Below are 26,394 nucleotides of genomic sequence, written 5' to 3'. Positions count from 1 at the left end.
GAAGTTTTCTAGTAGAGGAAAAACCAATCACAGATACTCCTTTGTCCCATCTAGGTATAGTGCATGATACGCTAGTCACCGCAGTACCATACTTACAATACGACGTTTCACCTCAGTATTTGAGTAATATTGAGTTGAAGACCGGATAGGAATGAATACTTTCAATTAACTATTTACAATCTACAACTCCAGTCAACTTCTATCTATAGCTTATACTCTATAGTCCCCAATATACACTTTCCAGCATTCTGTCCATCGTTTCATCATCCCGTCCTTCTCTCTCTCTCACTCAACCCTCACTTCCAAACAAAAGACTTTACTACATTTTCCCTCCCCGAAAATGCCCTCCCAAGCCGACGACAAACGCCAGGCCGCCCGCGAAGTTATTGACATTCTTCACGAGATTTCCACCCTTCTTGTACGTGACACCACACCCTCCTCCACCGATTTTCCTTTCATTCTTCTGCATGGCGTTTTCTTTTCCCTTTACTCTATTATTATTGTTACCATCGAATATTCTAGCTTCTGCTATCATCTACTGCTGCTCCTATCCATCTCACCTCCCACCAACATGCCAGGCCGGAATAGACCAGACTTCCTGGTCTAGACTGATCTGGTGTCATCTCATCTGACAAGACACATAATGCACACTTGAGTTAACTGATTGATCGATTGATTGCTTGATTGACTAACTATATCCGAACTTCATCCAGAACACTAATTTAGACCGCACGGAGCTGTCGCTTTGTGTGTCCTTGATTGAGAATGGAGTCAATCCGGATGCTCTTGCTGTAAGTTCTTGCATTCCTATCATGTGATTATATGTTTACTTTGTTCCGGAGGGATGGAAGCTGACGCTGTCTATTAGGCGGTCATTAAGGATCTAAGAAAAGAATCTGGTGTGCCGCGCGGGTTCGCGAATGAGCAGCAGCAGCAGGGTTTGCCGGAGTGAGATAGATGGCTGTTAAGAATCTAACCTGGGGTTGTGGGTTGTGTGTTTAGTATGACTATTTTAGGTATCTATGGCGTTTTCTGCTTCTTTCTGTTTGGGTTGGTTTTTCCTTGTGATACCCGTTTATTCTTTAATTAGAATGGAATAATATGATGGACATGATGGAGCGGTCTACTACTAATCGTGGTAATATTCGTCGTATTCATAGTCCTCGTTAGGGATGGACCGGTCTCTGGGACTTCCCACTAGTGCAGTCTTTGGTATCATTAACGTCGGCCATATGGCCATTATCAGGGTAATGGTATGAAGAGTACATGTAGCAGACAGGTGGTGCTAGGGATGAAACGGCATGTGTCGGGGAGGAGGCAAAAAAGGAAACTCTCATAATTATTAATCGATCACTGAACAAGCCCTACGACTTGCCAGCATTCTCGGCCTTGCTGCTGCTGTCTTTCGACGCTTCGCTGGCCGGCCCAGCTTCGGTCGTGCTCTGCTCCTTGGCCTTGACTTCCTTTTCTTTCTCATCATCACTGTCGCCAAGACTGAATGGGTCATGTTCCCCGACGGGCGAAGGGTCAACAGTCGACAGAGGCTGCCACTTGCTCGACTTGCCTGTCGCGGGGGACGTACGTCTGACGGGCTCAGAGGCATCGTAGAGGTTGTCAATTTCAGTAGGCGGTCCCTCCTGGAAAGAGACCTTGCGTCGATCAGGGGAAGGTGATGAGGATTTGAACAGGTCGGGGTTGGCGAGGGGCCGTGGGGGGCGCGGGGGAGGAGCTGCGAACGGAGGTCAGCATTCGAATGTGGATTTAGTGCAGAATTAGGGAAAGTTCAGGGTCAACGTACCTTCCGCATCTCTCAGTTCAAGTGAGGCAAAGTCGTCGTTCAGAATGCGATGATCGGCATCGTAGCGTTCGCGATCGCCGCTTCGACGACTTAGGTCTCCGCTCCGTCTAGGTCTACCATAGTTCTCTTCAGGCTGGCCTTGACCAGAAGGGCCGGCCTCGGGTTCGCCGTCGAGGCGTTTCTTCAGGTTCTGGACCCACGAGTTGACCTTCGTCTGGGTATCTAAGAATCCTTTGCGAAGGTTCTCGCGGATCACTGGGAGATCATCTATACAGGCCAGCTGTTAGCGACCAAGATAACGTAGTAAAGATCCATATCACCGACCATCAAAAAAGCTGTATTCTTTCTCCTCCGATCCATCGCTTCCCCTTCGCGGCCGCTGCTGTGGGTACTCGTTGTCCCAACGGGGTTGGCGCGCAGGACGGTTGTAGTGCTCGGCCAGCTGACGGGCATACATCTCATCCGCTTCTAGCTGCCTCTGCGCAGCAGTTGGGCGTGGTGGCTTCGGGGGCGGCGCATCTTGTTCGGCAGCGCTGGGATCCGTCATGCCTAAAGGGACTTGTTAGTGACCGCGCATAGCAGTACTGTCCGTCGCAATCCACACGTACTAAGCAAAGCATGGAATGACCGTTCCACATCCCAGTTACTGGCTACCAACACTGCCTTGATCACCGATGCCTCAATAGAGGGGAATGCTTCCTTGAGAGTATTCTCGGCCTGTTGACGGGGGCTCAATGGGCGGGGTGGCTTAGGCGGGGCAGCTTCCGCAGCGCCCTGCTGAGTAGGGGCTGTTGACGGCGCTGCGGTGACACCGGTTTCCTGGGGTTCATCATCAAAATCGAGAGGGCGCGCAGTAGTCGGCGACTCGGGTTTGGGACTAAGTGGTCCAGTGGAGAGTTTATTGGGAGTCTGGCTGCGAGTGAGTGGCCGGGCATGAGGTATAAGGAGCGGGATATAGAGGACAACCTACAGTCTTGTCTTCTTCCGACATCGTGAGAGCAACTTAGGCAGCGTTAGAATATTGCAAACTTGCTGTCTAGAAGGTGGAGAAGAGTGCCAAGCTTTCGCAGGCCTTGGAGGTATTTATGCGACCAGGAAATTTGCCCAACAGGCAGAAAGCAAGCTGGGGATGATGCGATTGGAGCTTCGGAGCCTCTCAGCCCCCTTCGCACTTCCGATGCCCGCGGAGTGACGTTGCGCCACGTGATGGACCCGGTGCTTAGGTAAGCACTGCTGCAGGTGCTCCAACAATATCTACTTCGTCAAAGTAGAATCTGGATTCAATTCTGGCAGTGCAAGGCTTGCGCAGCTGACACGGAAATTGCGATTTCAATATGCTTACCTGGGGTTTTATAGCGCAATAATAGCTTGCCCCTGCTTGGAATCGGTGCTGCAAATCACCTCCTAGGTCCATTATCATTCAAGGCCCAATCGCAATGGCTTCCGAGCTGGATCTGTCCACCAGCTTTATCCCGGCTCTATACAAGCCGGCCGCATTGCTTCCAATCGCAAGACATAAGCAGAGCTTGTTGTATCTGGTTGAAACATATCCGGTGACCATTGTCGTTGGACAAACAGGAAGTGGGAAAACAACCCAACTACCCCAGTATCTCGACCAAGCAGGATGGTGTGCAGATGGGAAGGCCATAGCCGTGACACAGGTATGATTTTCCTTCAGATCAACTCGGATGCAAAAAGAAAAGCTAATATTTTTAAGCCACGTCGGGTGGCTGCTACCACGGTCGCCGCTAGGGTAGCTGAGGAAATGCGCTGCAAGCTCGGCGAAGAGGTGGGCTACTCAATTCGTTTTGAGGACTTGACCTCGGCTTCCACCAGGATCAAGTTCCTTACAGATGGAATGTTACTTAGGGAGGCACTCGTAGATCCTCTGCTGTCAAGGTACTCTGTAATCATGGTGGATGAAGCTCATGAGCGGTCCCTCAGTACTGATATCCTCCTGGGTATCCTGAAAAAGATCATGAAACGACGGCCGGAGCTTAGGATTGTGGTCAGTAGTGCAACCTTGCAAGCTGAAGACTTTCTGCGATTCTTCGCTGGTGAGGAGTTTGACAGCAGTCCGGAATCCGGTGAAATTGGCGGCAAGGTGGGAAGGATCATCAGTCTAGAAGGTCGCATGTATCCGGTGGACATGCTCTTTCTCGAGAACCCTGCAGAAGACTATGTCGAACGCGCAGTCAAAACCGTGTTCGACATCCATCTTCAAGAGGCGGAAGGTGATATTTTGGTGTTCTTGACTGGCCGAGAGGAGATTGATACCACGGTGCAGATGATCGCTGAACGTGCCGCAACGCTGCATCCCAAGGCGCAGAGTATACTTCCGTTGCCCCTTTACTCTGGCCTCACAACGGACCAGCAAATGTACGTGTTTGAACCGACACCAGAAAACACCCGCAAGGTCATCGTGTCGACCAACATCGCCGAAGCATCTGTTACTATTAACGGGATTGTGTATGTCATTGACTGCGGTTTCGCCAAATTAAGAGCTTATAACCCGCAGACTGGCATAGAGGCATTGACCGCAGTGCCCATATCAAAGGCAGCGGCTGTTCAGCGTGCTGGCCGAGCCGGGCGTACCAAACCTGGGAAGTGCTTCCGCCTCTACACGCAGCAGGCCTATGAGCAACTCCCCGAGGCCACCGTTCCGGAGATCCAGCGGTCAAACCTAGCACCTGTGATCATGCAGCTCAAGGCTTTGGGTATCGACAACATCGTACGATTCGAATTCCTGACTCCCCCTTCTACAGAGCTTGTTATTCGCGCATTCGAGCTGCTGTACTCTTTGGGAGCAATTGACGACTATGCCAAACTCACGAAGCCTCATGGGATGCGCATGGCAGAGCTGGCAGTCGATCCAATGATGGCAAAGGTGCTGCTATCAGCGCCATCTTTCAACTGCTTAAGTGAGATCCTCTCTATTGCTGCCATGGTGAGCCTTCAGGGGACCGTATGGGTCCAGCATGAAGGCGACAGGAAGTCATCGGAGAGCCACCGGAGAAAGTTCGCAGTTGAAGAGGGTGATCACCTAACGTACCTTAACGTGTACCAAGCATTTATCACCAAAGGCAAGAAGGAGTCCAAATGGTGCCGGGACAATCTTCTGAACTATCGATCTTTGCAGCGAGCTGTGAGCATTCGGGGCCAGTTGAAGCGGTATCTTGAGCGTTTTGGAATCCAGGTCGACGAGACTCTTTCCGCACGGTCTCGGCAAGAAGACCCAAGTAAACTTGCGGAACAGATTCGTAGGTGTCTTACTACGGGCTATTTCGCACACGCCGCGAAGATGCAGCCCGATGGTACCTTTAAGACGGTGAGCGGAGGCCTGACTCTCCATGCTCACCCGAGTTCATTGATGTTTGTATGTTGACAATCTAGGTTTCTATACTATCTATCTATGTAGTCATTTGCTAACTGGGCCAAATAGAACCGGAAAGCCGATTGGGTCATCTTCCATGAGATCTTACAGACCGGCGAGAAGACCTTCATCCGCGATATCACTAAGATCGAGAAGAACTACCTTCTCGAATACGCCCCGAACTACTATCAGCTCCATTGAGCAATATGACATAGTGCGTACCTTGATGGGACTTATATGATGGTGAACCTATTAGTGATTGTGATTGACGACATGCCTGCCTGTACAATACCCGCCAGCGTTGACCTCTATAGAATGTTAGAGATGCATATTCCTTCTTTCTGTTACCTGTAGAATTTATTAGTATCAGTAAATCCTGCTATTCCAAGGGGAACACAATAATTAACATATGCTTACAGGTGTAAAGCGTACCTGGGTGGTGAATGAAACAAGCAATCGGTCACCTGGATCATGATGCGCATCATTTCACAGCAGCCAGACGGTCCTTTCGCCGAAGAACAACAACGCTGACCCATCTTTTTCTTAACCTCTTCTACAACATCGCATACACTGCAGTCCACAGATTTACAATACTCTACCAATCAGACACTTAAATAAATCAGTGTCAGTCTTTTCGAAATCTCCCAAGTCGAATATGTCAGGTCATCACCACCACCACGATCACGGCGGCCATTGCCACGGAGAAGACGGCCATGACCATTCCAACGACATCACCCCCGCAATTCAATCTCTCCTCTACTCTCAAATCCAGTTTGACTCGATCACTACATTAAACGGTAGGCACAACGCGACATAAACACCTGCTGCAAGTAGTGCTGTGCATGCTAACCCGGGATCCCACCTGCAGAGGCCAGTCCCAAGTCCGGCGCGGCGATTGTCAAGAAAACATGGGCCGAAAGGCTCGATGATGAGCCGGAGCTGGAGAGCGACGCAGACGAACAGCTGCTGATGTATATTCCGTATGTTACACCCCTTAATATCGTCGTGGTTATCGACCGGATCTGCTGTTTGTGATGTGGTTTTTTACCCCGCCAAATGCCCCTCATCTCAGCTTCTTGTCGCAAACCCAGCATTCAACAGTCTTTTACACCACAACCACCATCTTATCCATGAACTAGCTGCTAATTTCAAAATTTCCAGGTTCACCGGCCAAGTTAAAGTTCACTCCCTCCTTATATACACCGCTCCCACCCCATCTGCCCCGAAGACCCTAAAGCTATTCAAGAATCGCGACGACCTGGACTTCGGAACAGCTTCGGACCTAAAGCCCACGCAGACAGTCGAGATACCCCAACCTATGCCGGGCGCAGATGTTTTCGAGTTGCCACTGAACCGGGCGCATTGGAATGCGACTACCTCCATCACTCTGTTCTTCGAGGATAACTGGAGTGATGGGGAAGAAGACGTCACCAAGGTCGGGTATATTGGTTTCAAGGGACAATTCATGGTGCTGAATAGGGAGCCGATCAGTTTCTTGTATGAGGCGGCCGCAAATCCGGGTGATCATGTTGCTATCCAGGGTGTGAATGGGGTGGGGAGCAGGATCCTGTGAGCGGGAGTAATATGGATCGGATTTCAGTATTTGTTTGAACATGGGGCGGCCATATGTTGGTCTGGAATGTATGAGGTCTGTGACAGACTGGAATGATTGATCAGAAGCTACGGATACTGCCTTGGGTATTGAGCTGGGCTCTATCAAGATAATGCACGCCAATCCATGTTTCGACGGTCTAGTTGCTAGCGTTCAAATAGCGAAACATATCTAACAATGCTATACTATACTTGAATTTCCTGAAACCACCAACGCCGGCAATGCTAATATCGAAAGAAAGAGATCATATGGATGGCACAGTCTTAAGCAAGAATTGCAGTTCGCTCCTCGACTTGGGCCTCTTCTTCCGCGGCATGCTCGTCCTCCTTGACTCCCTCCACGTGCTCTGGGAGCTTAGAGCTGGGCGCATTCGGCAAGACAACCGGGCCCTGCGTATCCCGCTGCAAAGCCTCCAGTTCCTCTTCGACCTCATCCTCATCCTGAGTGGACAAGCGTCCAGCAAGCATCTCGCTGATTTCCTGTACAACCACCACCAACTAGTCAGCATCCAATCCAGAATACCCTTCTCAGATAACCATTGACAGTGAAAGCTTACCTCTTGATAGGCTCTCGCTTCCTCCGTCTCGCCCATCAGTTTCTCCACCCCCTCAAGGCCACCCATCTCCTTGTTAATGGTCTGCAGGACCTTGGTCCCTTGCTGCAAGCCGAAAAGAACGTCTTTCTGAACCAGCGCAAATTCAATCTGCCCCGTAAGCTGTTCGAGCTGCTCGAGTTGTTTGTCGGTCTTATCTAGCAGCGACTCCTGGTACTTCTTGCGACGCAGGGCAAGCAGGGCGCGCTTGCGGTCATTCCTGGCGAGACATTGTTTCGCGATGTCGGTTTCGCGGTCTGTCAAGACGGTAATTCGCTTCTGATATTGGTGGAGCTTGTCTCGCTGGTTCTTGAGGTCAAGGATTGCCCTGAGCGTTGAGAGCGTTAGTTTATCGGTCGGAGACGGGGAATGGGGCTCGTGACCCGTGCCGGTCGGCGCTGATGGAGACAGCAACAGGGCGAATCCCATTGAAATGATATTAATAGACTCACCGGTCCTGAGCAGAGATCTTATGGGTGCTGTTTGTGTTTCCCATTGTCAGCGCATGTTGCTTTGTTCCCGAGGATGCTTGAGGGGAAGCAGTCAAAGGCCGGCGGTGATAGAATGATAGATAACTAGTGAGAAGTGAGTGAGTCTACCGCAGATGACGTCCGTTATCGTCCTATTGCCCCATCGGGACTAGTGTCCCGTTCTCGGAAATCTGCCGGTGTTTTCAGACGATTTTGGGGCTCTCCGCCGGCGCATCAATTCTCCGGGTCTCTAAAATTGTGGGAATTCATCGCCAGCGGGGATCTTTATCACCCCCGATTATCGCATTCATAGCCCCTGCTCTATTTCAAGATGCGTCGTGGGGGCAGGCCGACGCTGAGGCAGGGCCTCGACAAGGATGTAAGTGCTGCGACTCGTCCCTCGGCCTGTTCAATGCGATCATCGCTAAACTCGCTATACACAGATCTACCAGATCGTGCGCAAAATCATCGACGATAATGCTGAGAATGCCCAATTCCGCCTGTCGGTCTCCAGCATTTACGATACCATCAAGCGGTCCAATTCCAGCCTGAACAGGAAGCCGAAGCGCATTCTCGAAGACAGCATCGAGCGCGTGGTGGAAGTGCTGAAAGCCGACGTCCTCGGGGAAGATGAGAACGACTCCATAGACGGCGACTTTGAAGGTCTGGAGGAGCCACCGGCACCGGTATGCGACATGCGCGCCGCTTCATGGGGTACCTGCCTTCAGAAGCGGCTTAGAATCTGGCTAGCAATGAAGAGGTAGCTGACGGGAGCAGGAATCCAACAGCCTCAACAAGAGCCTGGTTGGTATGTGGAATACAACCAACAGCTCGAAGCCCTCGAAACAGAGCGAATCCAACACCGCCGAGTCAACAGCACCACCTTCTACCTCCACGAAGAAACGACACCATGGTGGTGAATCGCAGTCCTCCAAGCGCCGCAAGGCTGAGGCCGCAGTCGACCGTTCTCCTCCCACACATATCAGTCTGGCCGATCTGGGTGGATTGGACGATGTCGTGCAGGAGCTCGGGGATCTTGTCATCCTGCCCATGACACGCCCACAAGTTTACATGTCGTCTAATGTCCAGCCTCCTCGCGGTGTTCTGCTACATGGTCCGCCAGGTTGCGGTAAAACCATGATCGCAAACGCATTCGCCGCCGAGCTGGGCGTCCCCTTCATCTCCATATCCGCTCCATCCGTCATCTCCGGCATGTCAGGAGAGTCCGAGAAGGCTCTCCGCGAATACTTCGAAGAAGCCAAGAGAATCGCGCCCTGCTTAATATTCATTGACGAAATCGACGCTATTACCCCCAAGCGTGAAAGCGCCCAACGAGAGATGGAGAAGCGCATCGTCGCCCAACTCCTCACCTGCATGGACGACTTGGCCCTCGAAAAGACCGACGGAAAGCCCGTCATCGTCCTGGCGGCCACCAACCGTCCCGACAGCTTGGACGCAGCCCTGCGTCGCGGAGGTCGTTTCGACAAGGAAATCAACATGACCGTCCCCTCGGAGCCCGTCCGCGAGCAGATCCTGCGCGCCCTCACCCGCAAGATGCGTCTCGTCGACGACCTCGACTTCAAGACCCTTGCCAAGCGTACCCCCGGCTTCGTCGGTGCTGATCTGAACGACCTCGTTGCCACCGCCGGTGCCGCCGCCATCAAACGCTACCTCGAACTCCTCAAGTCCAACAGCGGCGAGGAAATGGAAATGGAAATCGAAGGCGAAGCCGACATCATCAGCCCTAAGGTCAAAGAACTCCGCCGCCTCATCACCCACGCTAAAGAAACGCCCATCGGCGACGAAACCCAAACTGTCCTCGTCTCCAACGCCGACTTCTTCACAGCTCTCCCTAAGATTCAACCCTCCTCCAAGCGCGAAGGCTTCGCCACTATCCCCGACACCACCTGGGCTGACATCGGTGCCCTCGGCGGCATTCGCGACGAACTGTCCACCGCCATCGTCGAACCCATCAAGAACCCCGAAATCTACGCCAACGTTGGTATCACCGCTCCCACCGGCGTCCTCCTCTGGGGTCCCCCCGGTTGCGGTAAAACGCTCCTCGCCAAAGCCGTGGCCAACGAGTCCCGCGCCAATTTCATCAGCGTCAAGGGTCCCGAACTTCTCAACAAATTCGTTGGTGAATCCGAACGCGCCGTCCGCCAGGTCTTCGTTCGCGCCCGCTCCTCCGTCCCCTGCGTCATCTTCTTCGATGAACTCGACGCCCTCGTCCCCCGTCGTGACGATACCCTCTCTGAAGCCTCCGCCCGCGTCGTCAACACCCTCCTTACTGAACTCGATGGCCTCGGCAGCAGCCGTCAAGGCCTCTACGTCATCGCGGCCACGAACCGGCCCGATATCATCGACCCGGCTATGCTGCGCCCCGGTCGTCTGGAGACCCTTCTCTTTGTTAACTTGCCCAGTCCGCTTGAACGTGTCGAGATCCTGCAGACCCTCGTCAGGAACTTGCCTATCGAGTTCAATGAGGATCTGCGCAGACTTGCCGAGGAGTGTGAGGGCTTCAGTGGTGCTGATCTGGGTAGTTTGCTTCGTCGCGCTGGTTACTCGGCTATTAAGAGACGGGATAGTATCAAGTTCGAGGACTTTGTCGCTGCCAAGGCGTTCATTCGGCCTAGTGTTACGGATTTGAAGAAGTATGAGAAGTTGAGGAGGGATTGGAGTGGTGGTGTGGTGTAAATAATAATAATTAGATTATTCAGTCAGTGTTTGGTGTGTGTACATACATCGATGTACCTTTGGGATTGTTTCTTTTACTTATTATCTCTTTTGTGCTGTTTCTTCATTGTGTGCATATAGAGAGTGTGGAGGGATCCAAAAAAAAAAGTGATGAATAATGATAGATCTTTTGAGGGTTATTCAAAACCATGCGGCCACTGAGTAGTTACTACAACTTATTACTACTACTGGTATGAACTTCAACAGCAAACAACCCAATGAAGGAGTGAATGAACTTTTGGATATCAGAAACTCTAAATTTAGTTATGCACACACCAAAACGCCTCCCATGTAAATTTGAACAGGATACACACAAGGAAGACCAATTATAATAATTACATCCATAACCGGCAGGTTCCATCCGCACCGGCACTGACACACCAGGCTTCGCGCGGGTGCCAGTCGAGATCCATGACACCGAGCTCGCCGGTGATCTTGTGGCCCTTGAGGACCTTGAGCGGCACAATGCTAGCATTGCTGAGCATGTCACCCGTGACACTGCCGTGGAAAATCTGGAGAGAGCCGTCGTCACTGGCGTCCGCGAACAGAGGGTAGCGGCCGCTAGGGTGGAACTTGACGGCACGAATGGCCTTGCGGTGGTAACGGAGGGTCTTGTAGGGGCGCTGGGAGAGTTCAAGATCGTGCCACAACAGACGGCGGTCGTAGGATCCGACAATGAGGTTGTCTCCGCCCGAAGCGGTGGAAGAGGTCGGATGGATGTCGAACGAGGAGATCCAGCGGGCACCGGGCTGGATGATCTTGACGAGCAGTTGGCGGGAGAGATCGTAGGCACGGACGGTGCGCTGGTTGGCAACGAAGAGGATGGGCTTCGAGGGGTGGAAGTGCGCGGTCTGGGGCGGGCCACCACCCTTGATGCGCCGGCTGAAGGGGTACTGGGTCAAGTGCTTGGACAGAGTGTGAATGGCAATGGCCATGGAAGCCGGGGTAGAAGAGCCCGGGCAGACGGTAACAAAGTAGTCACCGCGGCGATGCCATGAGATAGACTTGGCCACGTAGCGGAGGGGAATGACGGCGCACACGCCATTGTCGGCGAGAGCGGCCGAGGGGCGCACCCACTGGGGAGGGGTGGTCTTCTTGCCTTCTTCCGAGGCCTTCGGGGCAGGCTTCGAAGCGGCGTATCCCCAGCCGGCGTCGAGAAGGTCCAAACTGGCTTGCTCAAGTTCGGGGTCGAGAATCGGGGGCACGATGAGGTAGATGTCGTCACCGGCGGCGGCAGCCAAGACCACGGCATCCTTGCTCGGCCTCCAGCGGACAACGTTGACAGGATCCTCTTCACCCACCTTGACGCTATACAGCTGGCGACCAGTGAGCAATTCCCAAACGCGGACAGTGCCATCGTCACCACCAGTGGCGAGCCACACACCCGTGGGGTCGACGGCAAGAGAACGAACACGGCCCTTGTGTCCCCGGAACACCGTGGCGCAGACAGACGGGAACGGCTTCAACTCTTCAGGGCTGGGCAGCTTAGGGAGCAGACTCTCCGGGTCGATGTTGAGCTTGCTGCGGCGAACTCTAGGAGCCAAGTAAAGATCCAAGCAACGTTCGAACTTTTCCTTGACAAACTCGCCGTAACCAGGGACCTTGCGGAGAGAGCCAAAGTCGGTAGGGAGAAATTCCCGATCCCGGTCTTCGGGGTCGGCTTCCTGCCAGGCCTTGCGCTCCTTGTTGTCGGGGAGATACTCCGGAGGCGGGTGATAACTCTCCTCGTAGCCTGGCGGAGGAAGCTTGGGGGCAGGGACGTGCATGGGGTGGTCTGGACGCTCGGTCTCGTCTGCCCACAGGTCATAGTTGATGAGCTCAAGGTCCTCCTCCTTCTCTTCGGACGGGGGCTTGTAAGGCAGAATGCGACCTTCGCGGATAGCCTTCACAATCTTCATGACCCGCTTGGCTTCATGCTTCGACGGAACGAATCGACGCTTGGGCTCCGGAGCAGCACTGAGGGGCATGATTTCCTGCTTATTACTGAACCATTCCATCAAAGGCTCGTATGGGTTGTAGCCCTCCTCGGGAATTTCGTTCATCTGCACCTTGCGCAGCAACTCCAGCTCATCCTGGCTCAGCTCCAGAGGCTTACCAGTCGAGGGATCAGTCAGACCGGTGAAGCCCTTGGGGATCTCAATGCTGTCAAGCAAAGCGTCTAGAGCCTCCCCGGTGGCAGGACGCATGATCTTCTTTCCATTGATGTCGTAGCCAATGTGGGGGTATTGGTCGTAGAAAGACAACGGGATGTTACCGATCGTGTTCGCATTCTCTTCGACGTCAGAGTAATCGGAGTTGTCGTCTGGGTTGATCTCATCGTAGACGTAACGGTCGTTTCCATTGGCATCCTTTTCAATACGGAAGTTGGGTTGCTCTTCCTCGCTGGAGCTCTCGTCGTCGTTCGTGGGTACTTCCAGGTCCGCAGCTGATGTGCCGGACTTTTTCTTGAAAGGCGCCTCTCCGTCGGAGGGGATCTCATCGCTGTCCAACTCCTCTTCATCATCATCCTCATCGGAGCTGAAGTCGTCAACCAATTCAACTTCGGAATCCTCCTCGTCGCTTGATAGATCGTTGGCATCGTCCGAAAGCGCACCATCGATGTCGCCGACGTTCAATTCGTCGCCAGAGAACACACCGGCCTCCTCTTCGACATCTTTGGTGACAGCCTTGCGCTTCTTGGAAACCTTTGCAGCACTCATGGCGACGAAGGAACACTCCGAGTGGGCAGAAACTTGTGCAGGATCGAAGCACTGCTGGAAGGAATTCGAAGCTCGACTTTTTCGACTTTTTTTTTGCTGCCCTCGATTTGCGGAAAGACATACCGCCCACGTGACACACCGCCTCTCTTATCGATCCCCTCGCTGGCCTCAGGCACGCAACTTTATCGATAACAAGCAATCATTATGATGAAGTTTAAGATCAACTACCTTATAATCATATTACCTTCGTGGCTCAGCTGAAAGCCGGTTCGAATTTTCGCTGGTTCTGCAGCATGATGCACCAGCAATTCTCTCTCGAATGCAGCCAACCACACTCTGTATACCCAAGCAATGCTTCCATGGGTGACGCCGCAACAGGCGTGGCGCGGGGGAAAAGACATGCGGCCTGTGATGAGTGCAGTATGTCTGACTTCTTGTCAAGCTGAAGTAGAAACTGTCTGGCGCTAATCATTTTTCTCATGTTAGGAAGCCGCAAGCTAAAATGCTCCGGAGAGCCCACTGGCTGCACTCGCTGCGTCAAACAAAGTCTCACTTGCCACTACTCCCTACAGAAACAGATGGGACGGCCTCCCAAGAAGCGTATGCGAGAAGATGAAGATCTATCACCACCTTTTGGACTCTCAGGGAATGATCCATGGACCAATAACTCGGAATTTGCTTCCCTTGTACCATCAACCATTGAGTCAGCCGCGACCGCCCCGTCAGACTATACGGGGCAGACCAACTTCTTTGCGGACGCAAATAGCAACGTTGACGCCGGGCAATTCCTCCTTAACAAACCAATAGATGCAGCTCCAACGACAGTCAGTCCATGGCCTGATTTTTCCAATGTCTCTTCATCAGCAGCCAATCTCTACACCCTTCCACCAGACCTATCCTTACTCCAGCAGTCCTCTGCCGGCTCGTCCCCGGACTCGGAGGAATCCGACCGCCAATGCCCTTGTTTATCATGCCTCTACCTCTGTCTCAGCCATCTGTCTTCTCTCGCCCCATTCCCGATCTCCCATCACAACCTATGCTCCCTCTACATCGCATCCAGAACCGCCCAAGCTGTCATCCGCTGCCAAATCTGTCCCCTCCGCTTCACAACAGGCATGCAGAATGTCACCTTCACTGGCACCTTATTAACCGTCATCGCCGATACTTGGCTACGTATATCCAAAGTCAACGCCGTCGACTTCGGCCGACAATCGGCACCACCGGCTTACGCCGCAGCAATTGATGCCTCCCCCAACCCCACAGAAGGCTGGAAGGGTTGGCTACGGCAAACCGTGCGATTCCGTGTGCTAGGAGGGCCGTGTGATCCGGCCGGTATGCCCCCGGGTGCAGATGATGGGCCTAGCCTGCTTGGTCTTATAGAGGAAATGGAGGAGCGGCAACGACGTTGGCATCGCTCGCACCCGCTGCCTGTCGAGGAACGTCACCTTCCTATACCAAAGACGGACGGGTCCAAGGAGGAGGAATCGTGCCATCAGCGGGATGCGCTGTGTATGCGCATCATTCAGAGCGCGCGCAATGTCATCCCGAAGTTTGGTTTTGAGCCAAGTGATTATCCGGATGGTGCGGGTGCCAAGTAGATCCGGCATCGTTGATAATGACTTTCATCGATACAAGGTGACTATATGGGTGGAGGGAGCCATATTCATATTGAAACCGGGGTTCGATTTAACGGTGCCTATCTTACGATTTATGACAATCATACTATATCCTCCAATCTCTATTTTAGGAGGGACTAGTCTCGTGAATTTGTGATATTACTAGCAATGTAGATAGATCTAGCGGTACGGTATGTACAAATTTGCATATTGCCGAGTCCGTTAGTTATTCCTTAGTCTTGTAGATATTTGGTATGATTTCTAAAATATAACATTGAATGGGTGGTGACGACCATGCATGCGCCCGACGAGTGACTCCCAGAATGGATGATACAGTTACAATGTCATTAGAAGAAGCAAGTAAGAATGTCAATATGGCTTAGAAATGAGGAGCCGTTACTCTTCATCATCATCGTCCACAATGTAGCGGTTCTTCTTCCGGGTTGGAGGAGTGCCTCTCTCAGGAGCCTCGGGGGAGGCTCGTTTCTGTCGCGGTCTGGCGGGTGGAAGGTCTTCCTCTTCGCCCTCAGCGTCCTCGTCTTCATCCTCCAAGACATCTTCTTCGTCGTCATCATCGACGATTTCCGGTTCTTCGTCACTGCCCACCAGGAACCCATCGTCTTCGTCGTATTCGTCTTCGCGAGTGCGTCCGCGACGGTCATATTCTTCTTCGTCATCGGTGTAGATCTCGCCCCGACGGTTTGGCCTGCGAGGCTTCTTCGCGCGAGGCCGGGTAGTCAGGAGACCGTCGTCATCTTCCAGGCCACCCACTGTGAGACCAGCACCTCCGGTGCGCTGGGTGAATCCATGACGACGGCCACGGTCCATCTCGCGGTCCTGAAGCTGCTGGCGGCGACGAGCAGCCTTCAGCTTCTCGCGCTCGGCCATTTCTGCCTGCCGCTTGGCGAGTTCTGGGTCCTCCTTGACTTCGATAACCGGCGCCGATCCGTCCAGCGTCTTCTTGCCACCACGAGCTGCTGCTGCTAGCGACTCCTGCAGACGCTGCACGGCGTCGTCAGTCTCCACGGTCGTCGGGTAGACCGTAAGTCCATGGGTGAGATGGGACGTCAACCGGAAGACCGAGGAGGCTTCTGCGGCTGCTCCCAAATAAACGTGCGAGTCTAGCTTGGTATCGTATTCTCCAGACTTGCTGAGAGGCGCCAGTGGCTTGGTCGAAATACGGTATTGCTCCTTTGGCGCGGACGCCAGCTGCAATGTCATGGAACCATCCTCCCAGCGGATAATTCGTGCATTCGATTGCAGCAGCGACTCGTTCTGGGGGTCATGGCGCCAGCAGAGCGACGTGGCCGCTGTCGTGAACGGAGGTGGAACATAGGTCTCTGGGTTGAACTCTTCCGTTTCAACGGATAGGAAAGGGGGTACTGGCATCGTGTAGACCTAGAATGGGCAATGGTGAGTCCGGGGTCATGCAGCAGGTGGATGCTTGTGGAACATACCTCACCGTTCGAAGTCACAGGCTCTGGCGCCCGGCTCAAGCTCATGTCCATGATATTTACCGTCTCCTCATAGTCTGCGCCTCCTTCATAGTCCATGGGCTCTCCAACCCGATCATTGCGATCCACGTCATCTCCGGAATCGAGTTCTTCGTCATCGAGCGTCCGCTGGGGTCGACTGTTTGCCAGTCAATGAATGTCTCTCTAGCAACAGGGGCAATTGACCATACTCATTATCATCGCCAAAACCTCCGTCGGAAGCATCCGAACCAAACAGATCCGCATCATCATAGCCGTTCGCGTTGTCCGCATCCGAGCCCGCGGGACTCTGACTTCGCGCCGGAGCCTCGCTGTGTTCACTTGCAGACGGACTGCCTGGTTGAACGGCACCTGTACTGCGCCCCGGACGGCGTACGACATCCTCATCTGAAGAAGACATTATGGGTGGGAAAGAGAGAGCTCCGGCGGGTGCGCGGTCAATGCCGAAGATGAAGTTGTGTTTGGTGCTAGGAACAGCTGAAGTGTTCGGAGAAAATTGTTCTTGGATAAGGCCCTGTATGGAAAAAGAGAGACTGAGAAGAGGGTAGGAAAGGAATAACACCAGGGCCAAAGTACGATCAATGGGGCTGGGCGACTCTGGGAGGAGCTGCGCGGTAGCTGTTAATTATTACTAGTTCAGACTCAATAAACTATGAGTTGAGTTAGTGAAAGTAACAGACCACCTCGGTGGATAGAATGATCCCTTCCGGGCCCAAGAGGGACTAGCGCAGCGGGCAGGTGGACGGGCCAGACCGAATCAGTCGAATTCCAGATCGGGACATCCCCAAACTCATTCATTCATTCATTCATTCATTCATTCATTCCTCCTCACTTCCTCCCCAATTCTTTCCCTATTAACTCCGTCGTGGATTGTTCCCTCCCCCCTCCTCAATCCCCTCGGATCTCTCACTGAACTATCTCGGATTGCCTGATCGCCAGATTAGTCAGTGTTCCCGCACACGTGTATTCCCGTTCATCATGGCGACCTTCTTCCAGAGTGTGTATGTGCCTTCCCCTCCTCTTCCCCTATCATGCATCCCGTCCCTGTTGGACCCTTCACTCGCATGCGCTCTCTCTGGGTGGACAGTGCTGCAACATGCCTGGGCGCACCAAAAGAATGATGCCCCCTGAAATCAGTGGCCACGTCCACCAGTCTGTGTCCTTTGTTTCAGCGCTGCGGCTTCATCTCCTGACGCCCTCTCCTTTTCCCTTCTTCCCCCCACATCTCCGTCTGGACACCAGCCAGGACTGACTTGCGACTTGTTTCCCCCTTCCCAGCCGCCAAGGGTTTGGCAGAGGCAATAACAACAAGAACAACAACAACAACAATAACAATCCCGCAAAGATGAACAATGGAAGTCCGGCTCCGTCGCCGGCGTCCCAGATGCCTCCCGCCGGCCATGTGCCCAACTCACCGTCCCTCACCTCGAGTCTCTCCGTGGACACCTCCTCCACCTACGACCCCGATGCTCCCAAGTACTTCTTTCAGGAGAAATATGCCCCCCTCAATGTGAAGGGTAACTTCTTGACGTTGTGTGCCTGTCCCAAGAACGTGGAGCTGGGTGAATGGCTGGCCCATCAAAGTAAGCGGACTTGCTGCCTCTTCCGCTCGGAGAGTCCCCCGCGCTGATCGTTTTCTCCACACAGTCGTTGAACAATATCGCTTGCTCCATGGCATGCTCCAGGTTATCCAGGAGGTCAATAGCCTTACAGGACTGCCGATCTGTAACGAGAACACCTGCCCCACCATGTCGGCTGGTCGGTAAGTTGCTTTTTCCCCCGCGCTTAAGATTCGAAAACCAGTCTAACATGGGCATCGTCGGATAGCTTGACCTACACCTGGCTGGTCGACGGTCGTGCCGCCAAGATCTCGGCCCCTAAGTTCATCAACCGTGTTGAGAAATGGATTGTCAGCAAGATTCACGACCCGGTAATGTTCCCTACGGAAAAGGTTACCGGTGTACCAGACACCTTTGCGGTCAATGAAACAGGCGGCGCCAGCGCTACTTCCGGAGAGGAGTGGATTGGCAAGTCCAGCGGCTTCCCCCAGACGTTCTATAAAGACTGCCAGGGCATCATGAAGCAGATGTTCCGATGCTACGCCCACTTGTACCACGCGCACTGGCTGAACCCCTTCTGGCACATTAACAAGCATGACATCCTTAACATGTGCTTTGTCCATTTCGTCACGGTGGCCAAGTACTACAAGCTCGTCTCTGATAAGGAAATGGAGCCCATGCAACCCCTAATCGACCTGTTCATCAAGCAGCAGCGCATCCCTCCGGAGGCGCTAGCAGGTGGCCACTGGGGCCAGCAAGCCTCTAGCTGAGCTAGGGCACAGCAGAACTCCCATTATTCTTTCCCCAAGTAAGAAAGCGGTCCGACCTGGCGTTGGAACCCTTTGATCGGATTAGACGAACCGACTCGATCCTATGATCGCGGTTTCATGGTGTCTTGACTTCTTCAGGACGCCGCGTGGATTACGTGACACAGAGTTGGCGTTAAGCATTTAGCATGCGGTGTGAATATGTTCTCCCTGTGATTTCCTGCATATCCAGTCGTGGGACCCCCCACTGACTACGCGAATCTTGTAGCCTAGATTAACCTTGTGCATCCTGGCTGGACGAGAGCATTTTGAGATTATTTACCTGGAACTAGCCTGACGTGGAGATGACACTGATCAGCCAAATTGAAGATTATGAACAATCAGCATGAAGATAACGTAGGGCCTTCCTCCGGGAAGACTAAATTCCGACTAGCATGGACACAGTCAGCGGCGCGAGGTCTCTCACGCTTCGACTGTACCCCAATAGAACTGTACCAAGTAGAGAAGGCTGACCGGACAGTATGGTTCAAATGGCCTGCAAATGCGACATTGCGACACTCGGCGGTAGGTACGGTAGTCGGTAGCTGCTCATGTAGGAGTTCCCGTATGCGATAGATGGGTAATTCGCTGAAGCCGCATTGTACCTTTCCTGGTCTCGAATCCATCACCAAGACGAAGACCCATGGCTACAGATAAACTCCCTCCTGGTCCTGTTCCTGATCGTGATCTTGATTCCGGTCCTCCTCATTCCCCGCAGCGGGGTTCCGCACCTCCTCCGTCCCTTCCACCGTTCCATTCTCATTTCCATTGGCACTCCTTTCACCATTCTCCCTCTCCTTTCCCGGATCCTCCAGCTCAATCCATTTCTGTCCCCGATTCTCCACCTCAGTCTTCAGTAGCTCGATCCTCTCCAGCATAGACACTGCGACGTCCTCGTTCTCCTTGATATATGCCTCTAGTTCTTGCTTTTCGGAGTCCGTGTCGCATGATTCGTTGATGAATGTCCTCAGTTCCTGGTTGGAGCGGTGGAGGTGCGCCATGGAGTTGCGAATCTCGGAGACTTTGGCGTAGAGCACAGGGAGGGGAAGCTCTTTGATGGCTTCGGCGAAGGCGGCGGGGCTGATGGGGAGGGATTCGGCGGACATGGTTGCTTGGTTGTGTCGAGGTTTGATGCGTATATGTAAGGTGGGATGGAGGGTTTTGATAGATAGAGACAAAGTAAATAGATGAACGAAGGTGACTCTATAGCAATCCAGAAGTTCATTCGTCTGGGAAGTTCAGTTGAAGCTTATCGGACCAGGGAATGTGATCGTGTTATCTCCACGTGATGGTCCACGTGCATGAGGCTATTCGGGATGATGTTTCTTTTCTAGAATTACAATACTAGAAACTATTAAGTTCTTTTCAATTACCTCAATTGAGCCGATATTGTAGGTGTCATCTGCATTGCGCCATGTTTGCAATACAGACATAACCCTGTGGACTACTAGCTCTACCAACCATCAAGTACAGTAACTATACTGCTTAGTCTCACTGCGGAACATTTCTCTCGGCAGACGGAGAAAATCCGGCTCTCTCCGCAACTCCATCGAATCCACCACCAACAATCAACAGCATCGACCATTGTGATACGGGTTCCCGGACCCCTCATTGCAGGAGATGAGCAATGCGTTGGGTGTAGCCTGGCGCATACCATGCCCGGGGCTCCGCGCCCCCAGCTGGCTTGCCCCATCAACATCAACATCACCGCTGCGCTCCTCCGCTCCTCTTCGTCTCTCCGCCTCTATAACCACCCTCCCATGGCAACCCGATAACATTGCCAGGCGCCTCTTAAGCTCCTGGTCAAATCAGTCTCCAGTTCTCTCCAGACCGACAACCGCTCCCTCCTCATCCCTCATCCTCATTCGCTCCCTCCACAACACCCACTCCCTCCGCGCCAAACACCCAACAACTCCAGACCAACCCCAAGAACAAGGCACTCATCCCCGCTCAACGCCCTTCACGACCACCGAACTTAAAACCATCTTCGGACCACGTACCAAACTTCCCCCTGCCCTAGCAAACCGTGTCCTCGCCGTCCTCCATGGCCGCCGTCTCCTCGGCACCCTGGACCTAAACCTCCCCGCTGATATAGTCCGCTCCGTGCACCCGCGCAGTCTGGAGCTAGCACTCAAGTACCTCCGTGCGAACTACCCGGTCGACGAAGATGCCGCGATTCTGGCCCGCGTTGAGCGCGAAATGGACGAGGAGGAAGCAAGGAATGTACAGCGCTATATGCCGCAGGGTGGGGAGTATGGAGCCGATGTAAATGGGGGAGCGGGTGCGTCGCATAATCCGTCGGGAAAGAGTGTGTTGGAGGAAGTCCGGACGCAGAACGAGGCGTACTTGCTGGCCGAGCAGGAGAGGAAACGGCAGGAGTGGTTGTCCCGGGGCATGCAGCATGATGAGAGGGTTAGGCGCTCATTCGAGAAGAATAGTCTGGCTTTGAGGAATGTGGATGAGAAGACTGCGTTGGAGATTGCGCCGAAGGGTATGTTAATGTGGTAGAAGCATTAGGTTTATTGCTGGATGGCTGACACTATGTGTGGGTGCAGACCGACAACTTGCGGACCCCAAGCAGCGTCCTGTTCTTGCTTGGGTGCAGAAGAATTACATGGCTGCGGAGGACTTGGACTTTGATCTGAACAAGCTCACCCTGGTGAGTCTCTCACTTCACCATCTTCCATGATTGCCTTTTCTGATCCCATAAACAGCGTCAACGACTTCTCCCCTCGTTTGCGTTCTTGCTCTTAACCCTGGGTCTCTGCTACGCCTACACCATGTACTACGAACCGCCCGCAATCTCCGACAGATTATGGCCCAATATTCCACGCTCAGCTGCAACTGTCGGTACCATCATCGGTATCAATATGGCCATTTTCGCGCTCTGGTGGTTCCCTCCGTGCTGGAGACTCTTCAACCGTTACCTGATCAGTATCCCTGCCAACCCTAACCCTCCCCTGAGACTCCTCGGCAACATCTTCAGCCATCAGTACCCTAAACATCTGATCTCGAATATGGTGTTTCTGTGGTTTATTGGAACCAAGTGTGCGTGATTCTCCTCTATTCTCTACTTCGAACTCTCAAAATCCAAAACTGACATGAGTAACTGCTCACAGTGCACGATGAAATCGGCCGCGGAGAGTTCCTATCTCTCTATATTGCCTCTGGAGTTGTCGGCTCATTCGTCACCCTCACAGCTCACTGTCTCATGGCTCAATGGACTGTCAGCGCGCTCGGCGCCAGTGGTGCCCTCTCGGGAGTCATAGCAGCTTACTGCACGTTGAATGCCAAGTACGTAACCCTTCTGTTCCCCCTATTGTTTCGAATTCAAGAAAACTAACTCCCCCCAGCGAAAACCTGCAATTCTTCTTCCTCCCCGAAGAATGGAAGAAGATGCTTTCCGTCCCCGGATGGTCCATCATCACCACCATGGTTGCTCTCGAAGCGATCACATTGGTTCGACGACTACGTGGTCCTCATAAACTCGATCACTGGGCTCATATGGGCGGTTATCTGACGGGTATTTCCTGGGCTTTGTGTCGGCCAAAGACGGAACGGAAACATCCTGATGGTAGTGGGAGTTGGTATCGCTGGCTGTCTTCGAAGAATTAGAACCTAACCTCACTTGGGTTTTTTTTCTGGAAGCTGTGCTATTGGCTACTGCTTGATTGCTGGTAGCTGTGTATTTATAGTTTCGCATTTTGGAAAGTTAGATTGTATGAACTTTTTCTCTATCTAGAGAGATAAGCTATGTTGTAAATCTGGGGGACCCAGTTCAGTCAAGGGTTGTTGTCTGGCTCTTGCTCCTGTTTTCCTCTGGATGTACCCTGTTCAAGGCAAGGACAGGGGTTAGATGGACGATGCATCATCCACATAATAGATATCCCGGTGATCACCTCAAACATTTATCCTCTGTTGCGCTGAAGAACTATCTGGTTTTGTTGGATGTGTGACAGGTACCCCTTTAGGTGTGGCTCTACCCATCGGTCTTGTCATTCATTCAATCCGCCGGGAAGTACCATGCCAGACTGCATACAAACGAGTAGAATGGAGATACTCTGCGGTTGTCCCCTGCTCATTAACAAGTCCGTCTGTATATAAATAAACACCTTAGTCCCTTTCCCACGCACGTACGCATAGCACCTTTCCTCTGTTCCACGCGCACGTCCCACATATGGTACGAGTTCATGCAGTTGCTATATCCATACTTGTATATGCGAATTGTAGAACGCGTCAGTATGTAGGGTCTTGTTCATTTTTCCATCTTGAGATGCCCTGGCGAAGACCCATCTCTCTCCAGACACTCGCCTAGCCCAGCGTGTCAGTGAATGGCATCTCGCTCACAACCCCCAATTCTGTTGTCACAGAGAACCTCTATCTGCTCAATATTATTTCTTCCTCAAGGAACTCTGAACCTTCACAAACCAGGCCATTCTACATCATCTTCGTTGTTGCCTCGATTCACTCGTTTTTCTCTTTCAATCCACATATCCTCAACCTTCTTTTCCTCCAGATTGATATATCACGGTCTGTTGCTTCAGAACACGCTCATCCCTTGGCACCCGGGACGTAGTCGACACATTGCTGCTGCTTCGCGGTTGTTGTATGAACAGTCCTCGAGTGCTTTCAGATCCTGCTTGTTTTTGTCACCATGTCAGCCCAGGTCCTCATAAGCTCCGAGGTTGAGCCCCTCTCTCTGATACCAAAACTGGTGAAGAGTTGCAAAGGCTCAATATTGGATCCACAGGAGCTTAAAAATCCCACTTTTTCCTTTACTGAACTTGAAGGGTCCCACACCACAGATGAGGACTTGGATCACCTTTCGGATGTGGCTCAGACAGTCCTGATTGAACCTCCTATGCACGATGTTGAGTGTTTCGAGACAACGTGGGCGCGAGGCTCCATTACTTTACCTGCCAAAGAAAGCGCGGATGTCGATGAACTCTCTGATGCCGACGAATATCCGACAAGCGAATCCCCAGCTTATATTCTGACATGGTTTGGGTTGAACAAGATCGATTATCACTTGTACCTCGCTCACAACGAAAGAGGCATGGACGATAATACGAGACGCAACAGCATGTTCTTATTTGATGGCGATGAGTGCCGTCCCTGTCTTTACAGTCAGCTATCTGATATACAGACTTACTATCCTAACGACATCGGTGAAGATAACGACCCTATTATGCTGATCAATTGCTTGCCTGTTCGTGGTAATCCTGCTGCTCCCGCTGACAAGGCCTATATCTTGGGTTTCGATTTCGACAGTGGTAATCTCTTTGTCCGTCAGTTTGCTTGGTTACCGGAATACATCGACGACGTCTGGTGCGTCTGGAATGAGGGCTTTAACCGGTACGAAGTGCAAATCAAGGCCTTGCGTGATACCCTCCGGCAGTGCATTGACGAATGTAAGCTGGATCCGGGCGTGGGTATTCTTAGCAAAGGCAAGTATGTTGTGGATAACTGGGAGGGCACGGGAGTCAGTGAGGATCCCGGCATGGAGCTGGTGATTGTTATCAACTTCTGTCTGTGGGTCGTAGATATGGCAGAGCCGCTGATCCTGCCATGTGTTCCTGGAGCCGAGTCTCTCATTGCAGATTTTCGGAGGTATGAGGAGGAGTGTCGCAGAATCTTGGCCTGCGCCTCGGCAAGATTCTGGAAGCGTGTCCAAAAGGGCTATACGGAAGAGCAAGAAAGATGCGAGAAAGCGAGGAGCCGTTACATCGATGACCTGATGACCCTTCACGTCCCTGAAGCACATGAGCTTGAGAATGTTAGGGGATGTGCGCCCAGTCTGGATACTGCCAGCAAGCTTCGCCAGCAGTACCAAGATGGGCGAAGAGAATGCCACGAGCAAGGCTTGCAGGACGTGTTTACCCTGCCAACTAATGCCAGCGTCCCCAAGTCTCCAGAATCAACTTTCAGAGAAATAGTTGAGAGATCAAAACAGGCATTGGCGTCGATCATACTGTCCTCTCCTGCTCCTAAGGCTTCGCAGGCTAAGTCCCATCACCTTGATCGGGCTCGATCACACAGGGACTGGATTGCTACAGCATCAGGGCATAGCACTTCATCGAGTGAAGAAGATAGCTTCTCCGATGCCTCTGAGTCCCGCAAATCACCTGTTCCAGTGCTCTTGAGGCGGATGTCTGACCTTTCACAGGCACATCCAGAGCTTGACAATGTCAGTATCCGAGAACAGTTGGAGACGATTCTCTCTGAGATGAAACTGACTACGGGGTAAGACCCTGTGGAGAAAGGGGATGCAGCTGAGGATCTTGGCCTGGGGAAGAGAAAGTTGGAGTTCGCTTGCTGGTAGAGGACATTATACCCAGTCCAGACTTTGATTAACATGGTGGAATTGAATGAAGGGCGTTCTATGGAGTGCATTGGAAGTGAAGTACTCTGGATGTTTTGAGTCCGGATCATGTCTAAATGCGGATGTTTGGTGTCACTTTGAACATGACCATCTGGCGGGCCATTCTAGCGCTCTGTTGGTGAAGTCTATTACCACTTATTTGTATCCTTTGAGGTCAATTGATGGATAATTGTTTCACATCGTTTTCTCGCAGGATGAAGATGTCTTTACTCTCCTCTTGAAAAGTTCTATCACATGCAAACATTACATGACATCTTTCAGGTGGTTGACTGGTAGCAAGTGTCTCTTAGGATCAGTAAGTATCATCATCTCCAGTTCAAGTCATAAGCTGCGAGGCTGCGAGATCGTACGGACTTTCAAAGCAAAGACGATTCTAAAGTATGTGCAACAGGGCCATGCAGCTAGCGAGGTCCGATGAAAGTGATACTTGTCAATGTAGAAGTAAAGTTATGAGCATCATGAAGCATGATGGGCGGGGACTTCCATTTCATTGGTATTATATGTACGAGGAATCTCACAGCCTCGCAGTTCTGGTGGAACAGACGGAGCACAGTATCATGTGGATGCATGTATCTTGATGACCTGCATCGGAAAGGCACGGTACTGACGATGCCATACATACATGCCATACATACCTATTATCAATTGGATGTCACATAATATCTAGCCACAAAGTGGTCACAGCGGGCTGGATAAGTAATTGCCTAAACTAGAGACAGACAGACTTGTTTTGTAACGAACAAACACGTTGGAACTGAACTGAATCATTACGATCCACCGCCAAGGCCACCCATTTTAGTATTCCAGTTAGGCAGCCACAGCGATGCTGCACCGCCGCCCACCAATCGGGGTTAGCCGCAAAGCCAGTGTGGCTTGAGAGTGGCTCTGCAGTGGGACAGCCGGTCATCGATCGCCCCACCGGGTATGCCGGCAGGTGGTTATTGGCCCAGATGGGAAGGTTAAGCGCCCCGCTATCTCTGGGCAGGCATCACCAGCTCTCCGCTCCTGTCCAATCAAGTGACAGCTCATAATATGAGCCAAGGAAACAAACGATCAGCGGTAATTCTCGACGCGATTTGGGGACTATAATTTCAGGGAGAACGGTGTACTTGCTACTTACTACCGTGTACCATTTAGTTGACATCCATGGTAGTGCCTGACCCAGCTTCGTAAGGTATCCATCTACTCCTCCTTCTCCTCCCTAATGGGCCCTATAGATAGCTTTACTATCTACTTACTGTTCATCCCTACCCGGTCT

The 26,394-nt window shown here is 52.3% G+C and overlaps 13 protein-coding genes across 13 annotated transcripts; 8 read left to right on the top strand and 5 right to left on the bottom strand.

Moving 5' to 3' along the window:
• Nucleotides 1-180: 180 nt before the first annotated feature.
• On the top strand, nt 181-1,110 carry BO87DRAFT_377834 (mitotic-spindle organizing protein 1). The gene is made up of 3 exons (XM_025623651.1): nt 181-418; nt 714-791; nt 869-1,110. Exons 1-3 carry the CDS (start codon nt 341-343, stop codon nt 950-952), a joined length of 240 nt encoding a protein of 79 aa, XP_025478234.1. The 5' UTR covers nt 181-340; the 3' UTR covers nt 953-1,110.
• Nucleotides 1,111-1,132: 22 nt separating this feature from the next.
• On the bottom strand, nt 1,133-2,921 carry BO87DRAFT_377833 (CUE domain protein). Its single transcript, XM_025623650.1, has 5 exons — nt 2,769-2,921; nt 2,407-2,707; nt 2,123-2,347; nt 1,799-2,065; nt 1,133-1,729 (listed from the first exon to the last, which is right to left on the bottom strand). Exons 1-5 carry the CDS (start codon nt 2,787-2,789, stop codon nt 1,365-1,367), a joined length of 1,179 nt encoding a protein of 392 aa, XP_025478233.1. The 5' UTR covers nt 2,790-2,921; the 3' UTR covers nt 1,133-1,364.
• Nucleotides 2,922-3,096: 175 nt separating this feature from the next.
• Nucleotides 3,097-5,493, top strand: BO87DRAFT_417051 (putative ATP dependent RNA helicase). The gene is made up of 3 exons (XM_025626789.1): nt 3,097-3,459; nt 3,516-5,174; nt 5,241-5,493. Exons 1-3 carry the CDS (start codon nt 3,235-3,237, stop codon nt 5,370-5,372), a joined length of 2,016 nt encoding a protein of 671 aa, XP_025478232.1. The 5' UTR covers nt 3,097-3,234; the 3' UTR covers nt 5,373-5,493.
• A 212-nt stretch (nt 5,494-5,705) lies between these two features.
• On the top strand, nt 5,706-6,956 carry BO87DRAFT_417050 (PITH domain-containing protein). The gene is made up of 3 exons (XM_025626788.1): nt 5,706-5,968; nt 6,040-6,151; nt 6,333-6,956. The coding sequence occupies exons 1-3, from the start codon at nt 5,827-5,829 to the stop codon at nt 6,742-6,744; spliced, it is 666 nt and encodes a 221-aa protein (XP_025478231.1). The 5' UTR covers nt 5,706-5,826; the 3' UTR covers nt 6,745-6,956.
• BO87DRAFT_337574 (ESCRT-III subunit protein VPS20) lies at nt 6,908-7,938 on the bottom strand. The gene is made up of 3 exons (XM_025620563.1): nt 7,828-7,938; nt 7,340-7,703; nt 6,908-7,262 (listed from the first exon to the last, which is right to left on the bottom strand). The coding sequence occupies exons 1-3, from the start codon at nt 7,869-7,871 to the stop codon at nt 7,047-7,049; spliced, it is 624 nt and encodes a 207-aa protein (XP_025478230.1). The 5' UTR covers nt 7,872-7,938; the 3' UTR covers nt 6,908-7,046.
• A 174-nt stretch (nt 7,939-8,112) lies between these two features.
• Nucleotides 8,113-10,714, top strand: BO87DRAFT_407832 (putative AAA family ATPase/60S ribosome export protein Rix7). Its single transcript, XM_025626105.1, has 3 exons — nt 8,113-8,224; nt 8,289-8,531; nt 8,623-10,714. The coding sequence occupies exons 1-3, from the start codon at nt 8,177-8,179 to the stop codon at nt 10,540-10,542; spliced, it is 2,211 nt and encodes a 736-aa protein (XP_025478229.1). The 5' UTR covers nt 8,113-8,176; the 3' UTR covers nt 10,543-10,714.
• An 83-nt stretch (nt 10,715-10,797) lies between these two features.
• On the bottom strand, nt 10,798-13,340 carry erb1 (ribosome biogenesis protein ERB1). Its single transcript, XM_025623649.1, has one exon. The coding sequence runs from the start codon at nt 13,278-13,280 to the stop codon at nt 10,917-10,919; it is 2,364 nt and encodes a 787-aa protein (XP_025478228.1). The 5' UTR covers nt 13,281-13,340; the 3' UTR covers nt 10,798-10,916.
• Nucleotides 13,341-13,492: 152 nt separating this feature from the next.
• On the top strand, nt 13,493-15,081 carry BO87DRAFT_407830 (Zn(II)2Cys6 transcription factor rglT). The gene is made up of 2 exons (XM_025626104.1): nt 13,493-13,700; nt 13,767-15,081. The coding sequence occupies exons 1-2, from the start codon at nt 13,574-13,576 to the stop codon at nt 14,876-14,878; spliced, it is 1,239 nt and encodes a 412-aa protein (XP_025478227.1). The 5' UTR covers nt 13,493-13,573; the 3' UTR covers nt 14,879-15,081.
• Nucleotides 15,082-15,117: 36 nt separating this feature from the next.
• BO87DRAFT_361863 (Paf1-complex subunit LEO1) lies at nt 15,118-17,004 on the bottom strand. Its single transcript, XM_025621606.1, has 3 exons — nt 16,581-17,004; nt 16,354-16,528; nt 15,118-16,294 (listed from the first exon to the last, which is right to left on the bottom strand). Exons 1-3 carry the CDS (start codon nt 16,787-16,789, stop codon nt 15,293-15,295), a joined length of 1,386 nt encoding a protein of 461 aa, XP_025478226.1. The 5' UTR covers nt 16,790-17,004; the 3' UTR covers nt 15,118-15,292.
• A 730-nt stretch (nt 17,005-17,734) lies between these two features.
• On the top strand, nt 17,735-18,718 carry BO87DRAFT_427313 (Mob1/phocein family protein; the record flags this gene model as incomplete). The annotated part of the gene is made up of 3 exons (XM_025627399.1): nt 17,735-17,972; nt 18,037-18,151; nt 18,217-18,718. 3 exons carry the CDS (start codon nt 17,735-17,737, stop codon nt 18,716-18,718), a joined length of 855 nt encoding a protein of 284 aa, XP_025478225.1.
• A 270-nt stretch (nt 18,719-18,988) lies between these two features.
• BO87DRAFT_377823 (uncharacterized protein) lies at nt 18,989-19,971 on the bottom strand. The gene has a single exon (XM_025623648.1). It carries the CDS (start codon nt 19,858-19,860, stop codon nt 19,402-19,404), a length of 459 nt encoding a protein of 152 aa, XP_025478224.1. The 5' UTR covers nt 19,861-19,971; the 3' UTR covers nt 18,989-19,401.
• A 145-nt stretch (nt 19,972-20,116) lies between these two features.
• On the top strand, nt 20,117-22,455 carry BO87DRAFT_417042 (rhomboid protease PCP1). The gene is made up of 5 exons (XM_025626787.1): nt 20,117-21,245; nt 21,310-21,413; nt 21,469-21,802; nt 21,874-22,048; nt 22,108-22,455. Exons 1-5 carry the CDS (start codon nt 20,375-20,377, stop codon nt 22,367-22,369), a joined length of 1,746 nt encoding a protein of 581 aa, XP_025478223.1. The 5' UTR covers nt 20,117-20,374; the 3' UTR covers nt 22,370-22,455.
• Nucleotides 22,456-23,408: 953 nt separating this feature from the next.
• On the top strand, nt 23,409-25,862 carry BO87DRAFT_417041 (uncharacterized protein; the record flags this gene model as incomplete). Its single annotated transcript, XM_025626786.1, has 3 exons — nt 23,409-24,997; nt 25,398-25,431; nt 25,528-25,862. The coding sequence occupies 3 exons, from the start codon at nt 23,409-23,411 to the stop codon at nt 25,552-25,554; spliced, it is 1,650 nt and encodes a 549-aa protein (XP_025478222.1). The 3' UTR covers nt 25,555-25,862.
• Nucleotides 25,863-26,394: the final 532 nt, after the last annotated feature.

Source organism: Aspergillus neoniger (assembly GCF_003184625.1).
Source record: "Aspergillus neoniger CBS 115656 unplaced genomic scaffold BO87scaffold_22, whole genome shotgun sequence".
Taxonomy (NCBI): Eukaryota; Fungi; Ascomycota; class Eurotiomycetes; order Eurotiales; family Aspergillaceae; genus Aspergillus; species Aspergillus neoniger.
This window is presented reverse-complemented; position numbering and strand designations above follow the sequence as displayed.